An 18,019-nucleotide genomic window follows, 5' to 3' on the forward strand; every position below is an offset into this window, starting at 1 on the left:
ATGGCAAACCACTCCAGTATCTTTGCCATGAAAACCCTATGGACAGTACCAAAAGGCAAAACGATATGACGCTGGAAGATGAGCCCCTCAGATCGGAAGGCGTCCAGTATGCTACTGGGGAAGAGCAGAAGGCTAGTACTAGTAGCGCCAGAAAGAATGAAGCGACTAGGCCAAAGCCGAAAGGACGCTCAGCTGTGGATGTGTCTGGTGGTGAAAGGAAAGTCGGATGCTGTAAAGATTTTTTCTCCATAGGAACCTGGAATGTAAGATCCATGAATCAAGGAAAGCTAGACGTGGTCAAAAAAGAGATGACAAGACTGAACATCGACATCTTAGGTATCAGCAAACTAAAATGGACAGGAATGGGTGAATTTAATTCAGATGACCATCTGAATGGCAGTGAAAGCTGGACCATAAAAAAGGCTGAGCACCAAAGAATTGAGGCCTTTGAACTATGGTGCTGGAGAAGACTCCTGCGGGTCCCTTGGACTGCAAGGCGATCAAACCGGTCAGTCCTAGAGGAGATTAACCCTGACTGCTCTTTAGAAGGCCAGATCCTGAAGCTAAAACTCAAATACTTTGGCCACCTAATGAAAAGGAAGGACTCACTGGAGAAGAGCCTAATGCTGGGAAAGATTGAGGGCAATAGAAGAAGGGGACGACAGAGAATGAGGTGGCTGGCTGGAGTCACTGAAGCAGTAGGCGTGAGCTTAAATGGACTCCAGAAGATGGTAGAGGACAGGAAGGCCTGGAGGAATGTTGTCCATAGGATCGCGATGAGTTGGACACGACTTCACAGATAACAAACAAACAAACAAAAAATTAAAAGTCAGACCTGTGTTGGGTTTTGGGAAAGCAACTATTCACATGTTTGATCTCTAACGGTTCTGGCGGGAGTCTTAGTGGCGAGATTGTTAGGTTCAATCTGATTGGATGTATGAAAGTATATAAGCTTGCATGTACGCCCTAACTCCCCAGTACAGACATGATTGCCAATAAAGCAATAGTTCACTTGTACTCATCTGCCTGGCGTCTTCTCTACACTTCAGGACCTGATACACAATAGTGGTGATGAAGGTGGGATCCTGCTTCGCCATAGAGTTGAAGTCACGAGGGGACGGCTTCACATGCTGGAGGAAAGAGGCATCTTCCCCCCCTATCGGCCGGCTAGATCAGCATGCTAGCGGCCTCGTGCTCAGAAGCACCCATCTGAGTTTGTGGAGCAGGATCCAAGACCAGAAGAAAGAAGATGCCAAAAGTTGGCCAGCCTCGTGAATTTGACATCCACCACCCTGAACAGTGGCCATTGCACCTCGGACAAATAGAAAATTACTTACGGGCGAACCAGATCACGGAGGATGGCCTGAAAGTGGTGACACTACTCTGCATAAGCAGGCTTGCAACATTTGACCTGGCCCAAAGCCTATTCACCCCAATGCCAATTGAGACCGTCTCCTTCGCCGATCACAAACAAAAGCTGAACGTACACTTCAAGCCCAGGATGTCGGAGATGGCCTGGCGGTTCAGATTTGATCAACAAGTGCAACACCCTGGGGAAACTGCATCAGAATTCATCGCGGCCTTACACCAGGCAGCTCGCCTCTGTAGGTTTTCCAACCTAGATGAGCATCTTTGAGACCAGCTCATATGTGGCCTTAGAGAAAAGGCGTTGCAATAAAGACAATTCACTAGGACCAATCTAACCCTTTAGGACGTGCAAGTTGAAATTATGGCCAACTAGATGGGCAGTTTCATTTTCCAAGAGTACAATTTACTGAGCTGGCATGAATACAGAAGTAGAAAAGCTTTTTCCCTCCTTTCCCTGGTCCATTCGCAGTTATTTTTTCCCCTCCAATTCACTATGTTCTTTTTGTTTGGGTAATGTACTCTTTGTTTAGTAGACTTTCCCAGCATTTGACCTTGAGGTACTGGTATAGCTGCAGGCTTCCACTTGGTGCCTGGAGTTGGTGGATCTCAGATCTGTGAAAGCTTTCAAGTCTCTTGAAAGTTGTTTACTGAGAACTAAAGACATTCTCTCATAAACAAGAGTCTAACACTTAATTGGATAATGTGACCTATATGATTAGGGGGAAGGGAAACTTCTATGTTTTTAATATACTGATTTAAGCACCAATTAAATAGAGCTGGTTTTCCTTTCACCTGTGTCAAAATTATGTGCTCAGTAAAGTTTTGCATTAGAATTGGATAATCTCGGCTGTGTTTTTGTTGGCTTTGTCAGTCAGAACCTTGACACCTACAGCTTTAAAATGCTCTGGAAGAAATAGATTATGGATCCATGGCAGTCATGGTTGAGGCCAGAATACAGTACAAGACACCATTGATCATGCTTGTAGATGACTTCTGGTAGGCTTGGGTTGGATGTGGTAGATCAAACCTGGTCCATACAATAACTGAATAGCAACCCCTTAGATATTGGAATATTGCTATCAGGACACCCTTAGTCCTTCTTTTCATTAAACTAGACATATCTAATTCCAGCAACACTTCTGAATATACATTTTAGCCTCCATTCTCCTAATTATCTTTGTTGCTCTTCTCTGCACTCTTTCTAGTCTAGGCCAATTGAGAGAGTGGGAATGAATTTCCCTCTCCCCCAAAATTTATCACTTTCCTCTATTGAGTCAATGCTCTTGTCATTTGCAAGTACAGAGCACCAGGGGAATTCTTTGTCTCATTTCTCCCTGTGTGAATTTCCATATACCTCACTCAAAGTAACTAAGAATATAGAACATAAAATAATATAATTGGATCTTCTCATTCAACCTCCTGCTCAGACAAGAGACCCTCTATAATTTAAGATAAATGGTTGTCCAGGCTCTTTTTTTAAAACCTTCAGTGATGGAGCACCCACAATTTCTGAAGGCAAGATGTTCCATTGGTTGGTTGCTCTCACCATTAGTAACATTCTCCTCACTTCTAGGTTGCTTCTATCCTTGATTAGATTCCATCCACTCTTTCTTGTCTTGTCTTCTGGTGCTTTGGAAAATAAGATCACCCCCTCATCTTTCTGGGAGCCCCTCAAATAATGGAATACTGCTATCATGTTACCCCAAGCCTTTCTTTTTTCTAGACTGGCCATGTCCAAATCCTGCAACCGTTCTTCATATGTTTTAGTCTCCAGGCCTTTAATCATCTTAGTTGCTCTTCTTTGTACTTTTTCCAAAGTCTCAACATCTGTTTTGTAACGTAGCAACCAAAACTGGATGGAGTATTCCAGGTGTGGCCTTACTAAGGCTTTATAAAGCGCTGCTAATACTTCATGTGATTTTGATTCTATGCCTCTGTTTACACAACCAAGGATTGTATTAGCATTTTTGGCTGCTGCCACACACTGCTGGCTCATGTTTAAGTGATTGTCCATGAGGACTCCAAGGTCCCTCTCACAGCTATCTGTTGTTTTTCTTGCCTAAGTGTAAAACCTTGCTTTTTTCCACATTAAATTTCACTTTGTTGAAGAAAGCCCATTGCTCAAGTCTGTCAAGATCCTTTTGGATCCTGCATATGTCTTCTGGGATGTTGCTATTCCTGCCAGCTTATTCCCTTTCTTCTACTCCCTCATCTAAGTCATTTATGAAAATATTGTTGAGTACTGTACCTAAGAAGGATAGTTGTGGTACTTCACTGCTTACTTCACTTCATGTAGCCATAGTATCATTAAGGATTACTCATTGATCTGTTTATCAGCCAGTTACAAATCCATCTGGTGATGATGATGTCTGTCCCATATTTTTCTAGCTTACCAAGAAATAGGTTATGGTCTACTTTGCCAAGTGCCTTACTGAAATCTAAGTATACTATGTCCATAGAATTTTGTTGGTCTACTAATTTAGTCACTTTGTCAAAGAAAGAAATTAACTTGGTTTGGCATGAACTGTTTTTAACAAACACATGTTGGCTCCTAGTTATAACTTTATTTGCCTTGAGATATTCACAGATCTGTTTTTGATTATCTTTTCCACGATATTCTCAGGTATTGATACCAGACTGATTGGTTTGTAGTTTCCTGGCTCTGGGTTTTTTCGTCATTGTTTTCATTGGCAAGAGATTTGCATCTTATCTAATGAGCAAATTTTCTTGATAAAACATCTCTAAATTGGTTTCAAAAACTTGTGGGACCTGCATTTTATTTGCTTGGCATTTTTGCTATTCTGCTTCTGTGAGCCAACCTTTGTAGTCAGTAAAAGGAAAAAAAGCAATTCCGTTTTTATTTTTGAAGGTCAGTTCAGTTGTCATGAGGGCTGATGAAGTGACCTGCTTGCTGATTTTAGAGAAAAGAGTCCCTCTGGGCCAGCCTAGTATGTAGATGTTAGGGACTAGAACCCTGAGGGAGACTCATATCCTCATTCTGCTCTTCGGAACTACAATCCTGAGTGAGACTCATATTTTCATGCTGCTGTTACGGACTAGAATGCTGAGCGAAATGCATTTGGATGGTCTAACTTAAAATTTGGAGAGACAGGAGAAAGAGGGTGGATAGAAATTGGAAAGATAAATTAAGTATGCAAAGCAGATGTCACTTCCTGATTGGATAAACGGAAAACAACAATACTTGTTAAGATCATAGCTTTTGAAGATTATAAAACATAAAATATATCTCAAGATAGGTGGCATTACAAATCTTTTAAAATAAATGAATAATTAAAAGAAATTATGTTGAGCTATGGAATGTTTTTGAGAACTGACAATCTGACAATATCTCTTTGTCCTTTTAAAAAATTTACACAAGGACTCGAAGCCAGATTCTGAACAAAACAGAGTTAAACAGTATGTTTCCAGTTCAGTAAAGAAATGTGACAACACTGTACATTCCTTTCTTTATTCATCTTGTACATTGAATGGATATTGAAGAAATGTAGATTAGAAGACAAATAACATGATTTTAAATTGGTGGAGGAAACATCAACAAACTTCACTATGCTATTTATTGATAGTAAGATTAATCACATGGGAGGAAGAAAAAGTCTTTGAAAAAATATGTCAAGTTTCTGACGTGTGGGCTTTTCAACTGACTTGAGGCATTGTTTACCTTAAAAGTCCTTTATGCTTCTTTGAAGGAAGCTGGAATCTGAAATCTTCACCCCTTGCACAATATATTAAAACACAATTCTCCACCTTTCTAATTTTGTCATTAATCATATTCTCCAATTAAATTAAAGAATCAGTTTCCCTTCCATTAGAAAACCCACCAAGGTCTTATCTTCTTTACTTAGACAGATGGCCTTGAAGGTGAAATTCTACTCATGCCCCTCCCAACCTTTTAAAGCAATACACAAGTTTAACATATGAAATGGCTACTTCTTTATGTCTTGTCAAGCAATAGCATTCGATGTTAGCAGCGTTGAAAAAATAACTGTTTGTAACGTCTTATTTTAACTTAGCAATAATTTGGATAAAATATAACTGCCACAATCAAGTTCACTTATTATTTTTCATTATTAGATTCTCCTTCAAGTTCATCTCAGGTCTTAGAATGATGATGTAACATTTAGGGACAAAGATGCAGCCAAGTAAGCCCAGGCTGGAGGTCAGGATGGAGAAGATCTGCACAGCCACCATGTATTTTCCTTTGGTGCTCAGGTAGGCAGGGACAAAAGAAACCCAAACACTGCAGAAGAGCAGCATGCTGAAGGTGATCCACTTGGCTTCGTTGAAGGCCCCTGGTAGTTTTCGGGCTAGAAAAGCCACCAAGAAACAGGTGGAAGCCAGAAAGCCCAAATAGCCAAGGGCAGAATAGAACATGATGACTGAACCTTCATTGCATTGCAGTACAATCTGCCCTTTTTGGGAATATAAGTCAGAATCTGGGAATGGGGGAAAGATTCCCAGCCATATGAAACAGATGCCCACCTGAACACCAGAGCAGGAGAAGATAATGAAATTGGCCAGAGATTTCCCCAGCCATTTCCTCATTTTGCTGCCTGGCTTTGTGGCCAGAAATGCCATCACCACCATGATAGTCTTGGCCAGCAAGGATGACACGGCAACTGAGAAAACAACACTGAAAGAAGTTTGTCGAAGAAGGCAGGTCACTTTCTTGGGTTGACCAATGAACAGAAGGGAAGTCAAGAAGGAAAGCAAGAGAAAGATCAGAAGAATGTAGGTGAGATCACGGTTGTTGGCTTTGACTATGGGAGTTTCTCGATATTTAATAAAAATTCCTAGAACTAAGACAGTGATAAGAGACAAAAATAGGGCAGAGACAGCTAGGATGAGACCTAGGTTTTCTTTGTAGGACAGGAAAGTTATAACTTTGGGGACACACTGATCCCGCTTCTCATTGGAGAGATGGTCATGTGGACATTTTGCACATTGGGCTACATCTAGAAAACACAACAAATTTTTAAATAGTGATTCAATGGTATTCCACGCATCATGACCAACTGACAAGAAGCAGGATGTAGATAAAGCAATGAAGTTTTTTCCCCTCTATTTTTTTAAAAATGATATGATTAGAATAATGAAATGCAAGGGAAAAATGCTTACTTACTAAGCATGAATAAAGTAGATAATTATGTTTATAGAAAACATTCCTCTCTTCCCTTTTGTTGTTTCTCCAAACTGTGAGCAGAATAAACACACAGAGAGAGACACACACAGAGACACACACCACTTCGACATATAATCTATTTGTTTCTGTGTTTGTGTTTTACTTTAAAGTGTAAAGATTCTTGCTGGCATCTGATATTAGTTTTGATTCATCTCACAACTTTCTGATTAAAAATCATGTTCTAAAGCTTTAAATATATCCTGCTGTGCAATATGTTCCACATACGAGACCTATTTTTTATAAAAAAAGTTACTTAAGCTTCATCACAGATACTGTAGATCAGTGTTTCTCAACCTACACAACATTAAGACGTGCACTTCAATTCCCAGAATTCCTCAGCCAGAATTCCCCAATTCCCTGAATTCCATGACTCCCAAGGAATTCTGGGAGGTCATGTCCACATGACTTAATGCTGCCAGGAATCAATGCTGTAGGTATTTGTCACATTGCTGCATATTCTCCAAAGTGACCTCCCAATCTGACATCACTGACAAAATATATATTTTTCCAATTCTCTCCTAAATTTGTTCTTGCAATTGCCAGAAAAAATATCTTACTAGAATTTGAGGTTAGGTTTGTTTTGTATAGGTGTTTCAAATGCTGTCATGTTTCTTAAGGTCTCTCAATATTTTTCAAAATTGCTTGTTATTGTTTCAGGAACTTGTGAAAATATCCACCATGGTGAATTTTACCTTCACTGAACAGTTGTTGCAGTGTTTTTAGTCTGTTTCTTGAATCTAATGGTATATTGGTATATGAGAACAAATCTTGCTAATACCAGAGCCATGGTGGTACAGTGATTAGAATGCAGTATTGCAGGCTAAATCAGCCCACTGCCTGGAGTTCGATACTGATCAGCTCAAGGTTGAATCAGTCTTCCATCCTTTCAAGGTCAGTAAAATGAGGACCCAGATTGTTGAGGGGCAATATGCTGACTCTGTAAACTGCTTATAGCATGCTGTAAAGCACTATGAAGCAGTAAATATGTCTAACTGCAATTCCTATTGCTACCATATTATCCTTAGAATAAAAGACTGGTGCTGCTTCTTTGTTCTTGAATTACCTACCTTCCTGCACAGAGATGGTTCCTTCCATACATGGAGAACAGTCATAGCAACAAACTGGTTCTCCCTCTCTCATCAGCTTGGTATATCCTGGGAGGCAACGTTCCGTACACCTAGAAAAGGGGGCCTTCTGAACAGAAAAAAAATCAGATAAATGTATGAATGAGAGGATTACTTCTAAAAATGGAAGTGAGCACCAAAGTGGGTTCATGAATTCAAGAGGGTACTTTCAAGATCTTTTCCCACATACAATTAAAATATGTTTGTTTCAGTGAAATTTCTCCACTAACAATTTCATTTCAGCAGGCTATGATCTCAGAGTTCCTTTAATGTTCAGAAAGAGCTGCTGACTCTCCAGTCCAATCATCATTATCCTAGGATTATTCTGCATTTGGGCTTCAGATCCTGTCAGCTTCAGCCAACTGGTCAAAGATACAAAACTGTGGAAAGTCTAGTCCAAAGCATGGAAAGCAAAGGGTTACTTCGTCTTGTCTTAGCAATTGCTAGAACACCATCTGTCAGAACATTTCCTCTGCCTTCTTACAATATGTATTTCTTAGATCTCAATTTACTATCAACTCAGTCTCAAAGAAGACTCCAGTTCTGAAAAAACATTGAATGATTCAATAGAAGAAAATCTGTGTAACTCAGGGCTGAATTGTAAACTCCTTGATGCTCTCTGGTTTTGACTGCCTGTTTGCAGATATTTCATTACTTGAATAGATAACATTATCAGTGCTATCATCAGGCATTGTTGATGTTACTTAGTTGGGAAATTAACCAGTGAAATTACCTGCAAACAAACAACCAAGCTCAGAGAACACCAAAGATTCCACTGAATAAAATGCCCTACCGTAAGTCCCTCAGTGTCAAAGGCCAGTTCACTGGTTTGTGATGCTCCTAGGTTTCCTTACATGCTACAAACAGCTTTGGGGTAGCCAACAACATGTTTTCCATTCTACATCACAACAATGTTGGTATTTCCATCATAAGCAATAGATTTTTTTAAAAAGTATTCTATTAGTTTTCTATCATTACAATTCATTTGTGCTTAATGAACAATGTGTTGTCTGGGTTGATTTTTGCCTAGACATAATGGTTAAATTCTTACTCTCTGTCCCGCTTTTCCAATCATTGATAAAAATAACTTCTATATTTGGAAGTATTCTGTATCTTCTTTTCCTTTGATTCTCAATGTGAGTCTGTCCATTTCTGCCCAGTCCAATATTTTTTTAATTATCGCTTCTTTTGATGGTGTTATCTGATTTTTCCAGTGCTATGCAAATACAATCCTTGCTGCGGTTAATACATGTAATGTTAAATATACATTTTGTTTATCAAACTTTTCTGGCATTATGCCTAGTAAAAAAAAGTTCAGGTTTAAAATCTACATGTTTTCCTAACACCTTTTCTCACCAAGTATGTATTTTAGTCCATTTTTTTTTTTTTTTGCTTTTACACATGTCCACCATAAGTGATAATATGTACCGGGATTTTGATTACATTTCCAACATTTGCTAGACATATTTTTAAACATTTTTGCTAATCTAAGAATAGTAATTTCAGTCAAGAATCTTTTCAATCTCTCTGCTATTATTGAGGCAAAAAAATTATAATCCACATTTTGGACTATAATTTTTATCTGTGTCAAATCTGAATCTTCTCTTGATATTAAAGTAATACTTGCTTCCATCCATGTTTGGTAGTTTGGCCTCTAATAATACCTCGTTACACACTTCCTTCATTGGTAGACTTAATGTATCTTGCAGACATTTGTAAACCTCTGCGGGTAGCCCATCCGGTCCTGGGGTTTTATCGTTTTTCTGGTTTTTTAATAGCTTTTATCACTTCCATTATTGTAATTTTTTCATTTAATATATTTTTTAGTATATTTTTCTGGTATATTTGGTAGGTTTGCATTTTCAAAGTATTGTATGATTGTTTCTCGAGAAATTCCTTCTACATCATATAATTTTTCATAAAAGTCTTTCTTTTTTTTAATTGCATCAGTTTGGAATTGTAAGTCACCCTTCTCATTTTGTAGTTTATTATCAGTCTCTTCTCTCTTTCTTTTTTCAGTTTATATGCCAACCATCTTCCTGGCTTGTTTGCATTTTCAAAAAAGTTTTGTTTTAGCCTTTTTATTTGTAGAGCCAATTCTTCTGACTCTATTAAATTTAATTTATGTTTCACTGTCTCCATTTGTCTTTTCACAATTTTCTTTTCTTGATGTATTTGTAATTCTAATTCCAGTTTCTTCAATTCTTCTCTTAGTGCTGTAAATTGTTGTTGTTTTTCTTTGTTCTTTTTAGCCATATATATTATAGCTAATCCTCTAAAATATGCTTTGGCTGTGTCCCATGTATTCTGAATTTAAATCTCTTCCTTTTTATTTTTTTAAAGAAAAACTCCGTTTCCTTTATTGATAATTCTACAAAGTGTTTCTCTTTTAACAAGGATTGATTCAAACTCCATCTTGATTTCTTCTTTACCTCTTTCTGGGTCAGCTTTATTGGATTATGGTCTGCCCAAATGTTAGGTTTTACCTCAATCTCATATATATTACTACTTAGCTCAGGGGACATCCATATCATGTCAATTCTAGGCCAAGATTTACTGTATGTCTATTCAAATAAAATGTGTACTGGGTCTTTTTAGGGTTTCTTTCTCTCTAAGTATCCTGTATGGAAATTTCTTCTGCCATTCTGTCTTTCTTCCTTTTCCCCTCCTTTGCTCCTTCTATAATCTAATTTTCTATCAACAATTGTATTAAAATCTCCTATCAAGCAAACGTTTTGGTGTTCCATTTCCATTATTTTCCTGTTATGTATTCCAGAGAATAGTGTTCAAAAATGATAGCTAGAAACAGGATCTTCTCACCCAGTTCCACGTCATGCTGTTATTGATCCTCTCATAGGGCTAGTCCTCACCCTTCCCAGCTGCCAGAAGCTCTTGGACAGACTGCATGAATGCAGTCTGTCCTTCTTCTGTCAGTTTGGAGGGATTTCCTTGGATCAAATGGGCTAACTGACATTTGCCCATGATCAATGAGGGTTTCCTCCTTTGTTGTCGCCTCTCTGGGGTGACCTTTGGCCCTTTGAGGCTCTCTAGCAGAAGGAAATTAGCTGCAGAGTATGAAGCTCTGCTCTCCCCACATCTATATTGCTATGACATCAAACCAGATATCCCTTATCATAAGAATAGATCTTTTGATAGGAACAGGAGAAATAGTCTCCTTCAACCTATCCTTTTAGCTGTGGTGACTCTCCATATAAATTAAAAGACTAATAAACCACAAAATCACATGGATACATAGGAACAGGTGAACAATAAAACCCACATAGAGGCAGACTTGGTTACCTTGTTAAAAGATGTTGGCCATATGATGGCGCTCTCATCGACTGAGATCTTGATGTCTGAAGAGACTTCTTTTTCAATATTCCCAATTATCACCCCAGCAGCAGATTTGTTGGGAAATACTGCCCAGTCCACGATATTAAAGTCAGCAGTGGAAATTCCATACTCATCCAAATAAACGTCATTTACAGAAAAATTGTAAATCTGGAAGTTTCTTAGAAATGGATGGAGCTGAAAAGACATGGAGAATCATCCTTGCAATGTATACATTCTCATTTGAGCACTAAGTCAAACCAGAGGTACTTTATCGCAGCGCTTCTGTATGCAAATGTGGTAGGAAGATTCTATTTTTCTCTCTAATTACCTCTCTCCCTCTCTTTCTTTCCCATTCCCATTGTTTCTCTCAGGTTCCTTCCATTCTTTCTGTCTCTCTGTCTATGTCTGTCTGTCTCTCCCTCTCACACACATACAGATCTTTTTAGTTTATTATTTTAGCCTGCTCTGCTATATGAAATTGGTAATCTCAGATCCTAAACATGTTGTGCAACAATGGTGGAGGTTCACTAGAACATGATGGTTATTGTCCCATCCTACTGCTTATTTATTCAGCAATTGAGAAAAGAACCTTCCCATCCCTTGAGAAATCATAACCTATTCTCACAAGCATCCTCAATCAGCACACCAGGCTTAATCTAGAAGATTCAGCAGCACAATCTATCTGTTTCTCTCTCTCTAAAATGTCTCATCTTGTCAGAACAAATATTAGAAACAGGCAATTGTTCTTGGGTTATCCCCATCATCTCTGCTTATCTTTAAGATAACTTGTAAGAATTGAAAGGGAACCATTATTAAAATATTGAAGAAGCATTACATGCCACGGTTGTACCATCTGGAGTGTCTGGTGGTCCCCAGAAGGCATCCTCCTCTTACTCGTTTGGGAGGAAAAGGCAGCACTGGAGACCGAGGCCACAACCTGGATTGTTGTGGAAATACTGGAGCCATCCTCAGACAGGATTCTTCCAACCAGATCCGGGGATGGGATTTCCCAGGTCTCTTTTTCCAGGCATGTGATCCAAACTTTCTTAGACAACAAAGGGCTTGAATAAGAACACTGAAATGCTTCCTTCCCAAACTTCCCTGTAGCAGAATAATGTGAATTAAAATCATGATATTGTGTCCATTTCTTTGCCTTAGTTGAGAAGGATAATAAAAGATGGTTATGCTGGAGATTAACCAATTGGTAAAATAATCTCACATTTAAATCTGACAAAGCTGTAGCAATCCATATTTTTCCCTCAAACAGGATTTTTGTCTTTTCAATGTTTTGTATTAGTACTGCTAGTATTAATGAGGATTGAGAGTCCAACTGACAAACAATACTTTTCACTTTACTGTCACTAAAATATTGAAGGATGTACTTATCCCTCCCTGATCTAAGAACCATGGGTAAGCTTTCTGAGAAGGCAACACAGACACCTTTCCTTAAGGCTTCTGGCACAAAGGTTCTTCTGAACTTTTCTCCGCTTTCATTGTCCAGAGCAGTGAGGCCAATCCACGTCCATCGGAAATGCAGGAGCAACTTGATAATTGCCAAGTGAGGAGGTTCTTGTTTTGGACTCACTCGGTAGAAAAAAGGGAAATGGTGTTTCTGCTCTGGAATGTGGCTGATGACTGCATAGTTGACCTAAGGTGAAAGAAGAGGAGATGGTTGATTGCTTTGCTCTTAAGGACAAAAATAAGCCCTTACCTCTAAGGGATTTTTTTTTTCTGATGCTAACCCACTACTCACATATCAGCTGGTCAATTATATTCACCAAGTTATACAACTGCACAGAACTATTCATTACATATACAGTTTTCTTGTCCTATTCTTTTTTTTTCCTTTCCCCAATAACAAATTGCTGTATTACACTGTTTCTCTTTTTGCTGTGCTCTTTTATTGTAAAGGCTTTAAAAATATATATAATTTGATTTGCTTTGATCATAAATTGGGGACAATGGAACGTCAAGTGAACGCAGCAGGAAGAAAAGTGTCAACTGGGTATGTTTTTATTGTCTTTAGGTGCAAATAGGAAAAAAAACTCTCTTAAAGTAATATTTGCCTATGTTATTTTCATTCCAATCCTTAGAGATTTTGTTTGGAATTGGTTGGAATAAGGGTGAAAAGATGTTTTTTTTTTTCTCCCAAGACTGCAGTGACCAGAAGACAGGGAGAAGAGGCAGAAGGGTGGGAAAAGAGGATTCAAATTCCATGCAAAGGATGATTGACAGCACTTCATTTGAGCTATGGGTGGAGGTTCGTTCAGTTGAAAAATCTCTTTGTAACCTGTGTATCTTTAAAAAACAATCAAGATATACAATGATGTAAGAATGAAGAAAGGTATTTGAATGCCTGGTGAAAATAGAATAGTTCAGGCGTCCTTTAAGCTCTGTCATCTAAATCATTTTATTTATGACCTGACCCCTTTTGGACTATCATTAGACTTTACAAAATGAAATTAACTTCAGTGTTCATTCCTACTTGTGGAATTTTGTAGATGCCCAGCATAGTTGAAATGGAAGGAAAGAGCTCTGAATCGGTCCCTTCAAGCACAGCCAGAAGGTTATTTTGTCTTCCACAACTGTAGTTTGGGACATTCTCCTGCCCTGTAGACAGCAAGTCCATCATGACCTCGTATGTTATCCTTGCATTGAAAAAGTTCTCATAGATGCTGTAGCCCAGGGTGATGTTGGGTAGCAGCTTTGGATTCTTGTTGATCTCATGAGTGGCAAAGAAGAAGGGCAGGACGTGCCAGAAGCTCATACTCTGTATACTGCAAGATAAGAGACTGCAGTTGGTTTTCATCTTCAATTCATAGAATCACATCATATTTCCTGAAGCTGTTCCTTTAAGGACATTTATAACTAATCACTTGGATTGCTGTATTATAAGTCTAGTGCACAAATTTGACAATCTAACAATCTGTAACCCAGGATGATGTTTGGTAACAGCTTTGGATTCTGATTGATCTCATGAAGGGGAAAGCAAGAGAAGATCAGACCAAAAGCTCAATCCCTATATTGTACTGCAGGAAATATTCTCAGAAATTCACTCTCTAATAAAATAATGTAAGATGCCTGTATCATTCATTTCTTGGACCTTGCCAGGAGATGGACTTCTTTGGATCTTGCTATTAGAAGGACAGTCCTATTGACCACAAATGACTTTTTTTTCCAATGGTTTTCTTCAGGCTCAAAATCATCCCAAATGGAAATTGTAGATCTGATCCCAACCATGACCTCCAAGGTCCCTTCCATTATTATTATTATTATTATTATTATTATTATTATTATTATTATTATTATTATTATTATTATTATTGTTGTTGTTGTTGTTGTTGTTGTTGTTGTTGTTGTTGTTGTTGTTGTTGTTGTTGTTGTTGTTGTTGTTGTTGTTATCCAAAGCACCAAAAAGAAACAATGGATAGAAATTAACCAAGGAGAGAAGCAACCTAGAACTAAGGAGAAATTTTCTAACTGTGAGAGCAATCAACCAATGGAATAGCTTTCCTTCAGAAGTTGTATGTGCTCCATCACTGGAGGCTTTCAAAAAGAGACTGGACACCATTTCTTTGAAATGGCTCCAGCAGGGGTTGGACTAGAAGACCTCCAAGGTCACTTCCAACTCTATTATTCTATGTTCTATATTCATTATCTTCTCCAAATGGTGACTTGGAAATGCATTTTATAGTAATGGATCAACTGTCTTAGCAACTGGATACATTTATTTAAATTTCACTTCAGAAAATCATTTTCACATAAAAAACAAGGTTCTATGAAATAAGTCTCTTTTATGTTGATTTGATTGCTAATTGGAGGAATATTTAAGTGGAATTATTCTGGGAAAGGTCTAGGTGATTCTCAGAGAATGCCTGGACAAGTTCCTGTAGTTTTCCTGGCAAGGTTTTTTAGAGGTGATTTGCCATTGCCTTCTTCCTAGGATTAAGAGAAAGTGACAGATCCAGGGCCAGCCAGCTTAATTTATATCCAAGGAAGGACTAGAGGTCATGCTTTCATGATTTCTAACCTGAAACATTAACCACCACATCAAACATTCATTTAATAGGGCGATTAAATAACTCTCATCTCTCCAAGGTTCACTAGATCGCCGACCAATTCTGATGTCTTTTACATCTTTTTCTTTCAGAAAGTTTTCCAACAATAGCTTATCATATTTCTGAACTTTGTGGATCAGCTTGCAAAATTCAGAACAGATTTTAACAGTAGACCACTAGAATCATAGATGTCAATGTTAAAAATTAAAACATAAAATTGTAGCATTCATACAGCTAACCATCCCTATTAAAAGGAAAATAGTGGAAAACATAAAATTAATCACTAGTGTTAAGTACACGTCAGGAATTACCTTTGAAATCTGTGATATGGAGGCTTAAAGAAGAGGTATGGTTTAAATGCTGAGCTTGATGTAGAAATGATTCCACTAATCAGGAAATCTCCTGACTTGTAATAATTAAATATGTTACCTCCCTCTTTTTGTATGTTCAATGGACATTTGGTCATCAGCGTCCCATATGGGAAATGTGATACCAGGAGAAGCAGCATCAGCAGTATTTCAGATATCATGATGAAGATCTTCTGTAGTTCTGTGAGACACGTGCCCACTGTCTTTGGCCTCAGAGCTGTCTAAGGAGAAGCACAGTTCTCTTGCCAAAGAACACAGATGCACTGACTTGATCAAGCAAGATAAAGTTTGATCTGGCACATTAAAAGGACAGCATTAAAATTCCAACCTGTACATTTGTGCCGACAGGAGTCTCACCGTGTGTTCTTCATCAACCCTGAGGTCCTTGTGGACAAGATTTTCAGATTTTTATAAGAATTACTAAATATTTGTGAAATCCATTGATGAGGGTTACTAACACCTACCTTGTTTCAAAATAACTGTGGATGAAAGAAGTCCCTTAGGCTTTAGTGGAAGATGAAGTAATCATTGTGATTTTGATAATTGTACAGGGAGGGGGGAAAGGAACAAAAACTGTGCATATTGACAGAGTGAATGAAGTGGGTGCAGGGAAATTGGAAAAAATGTTAAATATGCAAAGCAGATGTCAATTCCTGATTGGATAAACAGAAAACAAAAATATTTGTTAAGAACTTCAATTTCCAAGATTATAAAACATTGGCAAGAAACTAGGGTTTTGTTGCAAAGAAAAAGGTTACTTTGTACAAGTACAAAGTCTAAATTGTTTCAAAACAATTTTATACTCTGAAAAATAATTTCGAACTCTGATTTTATATATGGTGACAGCAACAAAACTACTCTGTGCACAAAAATGGAAGAAGGCTTCCATTCTCACCATGGACAAATATTTACAAAAGCTGATGGAATTAGCAGAGGTGGCCCAGTTGACTGTTTTGATAAAATAAAAGAATATAAGTACTTTTGTTTCTACTTGGAAACCACTTCCTGACTTTGTGCTTGAGGTAGAAAAAATGATACGATGATTTTGGGTTTTACTGATTAGACTGATTTGTTGCTACAAAATGGCTAGTTCGTATTACTATAGAATTACTTTGGAGAAGGGCGGGATATAAATGGAATTAAAATAAAATAAATAAATAAATAAATAAATAAATAAATGTAAAAAGTTGAGTTTCGATTTTAATATCTTATTTTATTGCAACAGGGGGAGTCAGAAGTCAATACCTTTTTTTTCCTTCTCCTGCCCCACTTTTCCACACTTTTTCATTTTCCCTTTTCCTATTGTTGTCCTTTACTATTTGCTTTTGTATTTTCATATTTTACATTATAAATGAATAAAATTTAAAAAAAAACTAAAAAATGTACCTGTTTGGAATGATACTAGAAAAGATTTCTCATGATGGAGAATTTGCAGTTATTCCTACTGGATAAATCTGTGTAAGTAAGATGAATGTCTTATCAAATATGTTATTTTTATTCCAGACATTACTGATATTGACAAGTAACACTGCAGTTAACCAATGGCAAAAGAATAAATCTAAATTCAGATGGCAAGGGGAGAAAATGAGAATTAGGGTTAGGGTTAGGGTTAGGTAAACTACTGCAAAATGATAAAGAAAGAGGAACTTTGGGTTTGCCATATTTGAAACTGTATTTTGATACTTGCTGTTGGATCTGGATGAAAGAGTGGGTGACTCTCCAAAATAAGAGATTACTCAAATTAGAAGGTCATGAACTAAGATTTGGATGGCATGCTTACTTATGATATGACAAGATTAAAATAAATGTTGACTTTAAGAATCTTTTTGTTAGGTGTGCCATCCTAAGGTTCTGAAATAAATATAAAATAAAGTTCTCTATGAAGTTAACGCTTTGGGTGTCACCTTAGGAAGCTTTCTTTTAGAAAAGAAATGATAGTGAGGCCAGACTGGTGGATCTATGGTTAAATAAGTGAACTTACTCTGAAATCCAAAGAAGAGTTGGAGTCAGAAGGATTTGTCTGTCACTGGTTTACATACTTACAATAGAAAGAAAGCAGACAACAAAGTTTTGGGTTTGACTTTGTAAAAATGAATTTGAAATTGTATTATGTGGTAATGATGAACATGCTATTGCCAAGGTTTATAAAGTGTGACTTAAATTGAATTTGGAAAATGAATATATGAAACAGTATATGATTAAATGGACAAAAAAATTCAGGGTATACTATAAAACTTGTACAATGGGAAAACATGTGGCTAAAGGGTTTAATTACACTTAATTACAATCTGAATCCCTTCATGGATTACTGCCTTGTCGTGGCAAAGGGGCTTGCATAATTCAATGAAACTATGAGCTATGCCGTGCAGGGCCACCCAAGACAGACAGGTGATAGCAGAGAGTTCTGACAAAATGTCATCCACTGGAGAAGGAAATGGCAACCCACTCCAGTATCTTTGCCATGAAAACCCCATGGACAGTACCAAAAGGCAAAAAGATATGATGCTGTAAGATGAGCCCCTCAGGTCAGAAGGCATCCAATATGCTACTGGGGAAGAGCAGAGGGCT

At 37.7% G+C, this 18,019-nt stretch overlaps 1 protein-coding gene across 1 annotated transcript; it reads right to left on the reverse strand.

The window, feature by feature from the left end:
• Positions 1–5,436: 5,436 nt before the first annotated feature.
• LOC308662967 (vomeronasal type-2 receptor 26-like) lies at positions 5,437–13,792 on the reverse strand (the record flags this gene model as incomplete). The annotated part of the gene is made up of 5 exons (XM_081319112.1): positions 5,437–6,341; positions 7,636–7,762; positions 10,993–11,220; positions 12,245–12,673; positions 13,511–13,792. The coding sequence occupies 5 exons, from the start codon at positions 13,790–13,792 to the stop codon at positions 5,437–5,439; spliced, it is 1,971 nt and encodes a 656-aa protein (XP_081175238.1).
• Between the last annotated feature and the right edge of the window lie 4,227 nt (positions 13,793–18,019).

This window comes from Vipera berus, assembly GCF_964194415.1.
Source record: "Vipera berus genome assembly, chromosome: 2".
In the NCBI taxonomy this organism is placed as follows: Eukaryota; Metazoa; Chordata; class Lepidosauria; order Squamata; family Viperidae; genus Vipera; species Vipera berus.